We start from the raw sequence: 2,135 nt of genomic DNA, 5'->3' as shown, positions 1-2,135 counted from the left end.
ATTTTTTAAGGTGGACAATCATCCCTTGCCCCAACAGCCATCTGAAGCCAATAATCCTGATTATTAAAAATCACAAAATTGTACAAATGTTCTCCTCCTTTTAGAAAATCATGTTCATTTTCTCTCCACGAAACAGGACTGTCTGCAAAGCCTTGAACACATAAGGAAATCCAAGGAGCTAACTTTGGTTCATCAAAGTAGTGACTAGAAGAAAAAAAAATGGAGTAGTTACTCATGTTCACATTTTGTTTTTATTTATTCAGGTTAAGTGCTATTTCTAACTGTCTAAAGAAATGTAAGCCTAAACTATAAATTCCTAAAAGTAAAGCAATGTGGGTCAAATTCCTGATGCCAGTTTTCAATTTAATAAAGAACAGCTAATTTATTTCAACAAAACAAACTTAAGTTGTCCTTACCTTTTTTTCTGGAAGATCATTTAAAAATGAAAAGGGGAAAAACCCACGGAGTAGACAAGAATAGTTTCCCTCATTTAAAAAGAGATGCTTTTAAACACTGAAACATAATTTACTAGCTCTTACAAAGATGACCTTCCAACAAAAAAAGTCAAAGTATTAGGTAATAAATCTAAAAATAAAATATTTGGCTTAAAAGGGGAACCCTTCCGTTGAAACAGTAACTTGTATATGGATGTTCATAGCAGTGGCACTACTCACAGCACTTAATAGGTGGAAACAACCAAAATTTCTGTGAATCAAGGAAACAAAAAATGGCAGGGTATATACATAAAATGGAATATTATTCAGACATAAAAAGGCATGGCATACAGAAATATGATGCAACCTAGACGAACTTTGGAAGCACTGTGACAAGTGAAAGATGCCAGACACAAAAGGCCATGTACGATATGATTGGACTTACGCTATGTGCCCAGAGTAGCCATCTGCATAAATGAAAAGCAGGTTAGTTGGCTGTCAGTGGTATACGGAGGAAGCAATTGAGAGTGACGGCTTAATCGGTCAGGGGTTTCTTTTTTGGAGTAATGGAAATATTCTGGAGCTGGGTAGTGGTGATGGACATACAACATTGTAAATATACTAAAAGTAGATTTTTAAATTGTATATTTGTTTTTCATTTATGAATGCTTCCATAATTTTTTAAAAATAATTTTACATTAATGAATGGCAACAAATTGTTGCAGAATCCCTCTACTTTAGACATAATTCTGCAAATCCACATTTGTTATTTCCTATTTCACTAAACAGTCATCTTGAACTTGAACAAAGATCCCTGGAGTACCAGCCATCTACAGAAATGCAGACTTATCACCAGCATTTATAAAACCAGGCTCAGGGAAAGAACTCAGCCTGGGGACACATGCATGGTCTTTTATATAGCAAACGGTTAGCCTGCCCTGGCTACCACAAAACCAGGACAGCGAGAATATTCGCAGCCTCCATAATTTTTAAAGTAAGATTGAAGTTCTCAAACTTTACATCTTCGGTATAGCTAATAAATGTGACAAAAAAGACTTTGATTTTTAAAAGGAATGCTGCAAAACGTAAATCTTAGAAATTTTAAAAATTAAGACTGAAAGGCATGCTTGCTTGAAAGGATCATGTTCAAGTGTGGTGAAGAAAGCAGACGATGCCTGGCTATCAACTGGAATAGTGTATAGGGTCTTAAAGACCTTTAGTCAAGCAAGCAGTCATCTTGGAGTGAGGTGTCAACTAAGTCTACATGGAAGAAGTACACCAGCCTGTGTGATCCAAAGACGACAATAACAAAATTCAAATATAATGAAGGGAAATGTATCAGAGCTTAAACTGTGAATACCCAATTTGTAGAAGGCTAGTGGGAGCCCAAAATTTATCTACGGAGTACCTAGTTTTGCTATCAGACAGAGATCACTCTGAAGATGATTATGGTGGATGGAACTATGGTATAATACGACACCTGGTCAACTTGAATTTGATCTAAGTTTAAATATTTCTTGCATGTTCCATGACAGAAATTTTCTCTCTAGCTTATTTTAATATTGTTGGTGGTCTTTTCTCCTACTTACTTATTTATTTTTATCTTAATTTTATTAGTAGTATTTTTTTCTTTCTGTTTTATTTTGATTTTGTTTTTAACTGTTCCTGTTAGGCTTCTAATTTATGAAGCACAAGAGGAGT

At 34.8% G+C, this 2,135-nt stretch overlaps 1 protein-coding gene and 1 non-coding gene across 2 annotated transcripts in view; both read right to left on the bottom strand.

The window, feature by feature from the left end:
- RPP40 (ribonuclease P/MRP subunit p40) overlaps nt 1–2,135 on the bottom strand; it is a 36,926-nt gene continuing 34,791 nt past the window's right edge. Inside the window, exon 8 of the mRNA XM_004711645.4 lies at nt 1–204. Coding sequence (XP_004711702.1) covers nt 6–204 — 199 coding nt within the window. The 3' untranslated portion in view covers nt 1–5. The remainder of the gene's footprint in view (nt 205–2,135) is intronic.
- Nucleotides 1,279–1,411, bottom strand: LOC115870398. Its single transcript, XR_004046677.1, has one exon. It is a non-coding gene; the product is annotated as a small nucleolar RNA SNORA72 (small nucleolar RNA).

The sequence above is a fragment of the Echinops telfairi genome, unplaced genomic scaffold, assembly GCF_000313985.2.
Source record: "Echinops telfairi isolate 266 unplaced genomic scaffold, ASM31398v2 ScPeMD7_655;HRSCAF=1070, whole genome shotgun sequence".
Taxonomy (NCBI): domain Eukaryota; kingdom Metazoa; phylum Chordata; class Mammalia; order Afrosoricida; family Tenrecidae; genus Echinops; species Echinops telfairi.
Note: the sequence above shows the minus strand (reverse complement) of the source record. Positions and strands in the feature narration are given on the sequence as shown.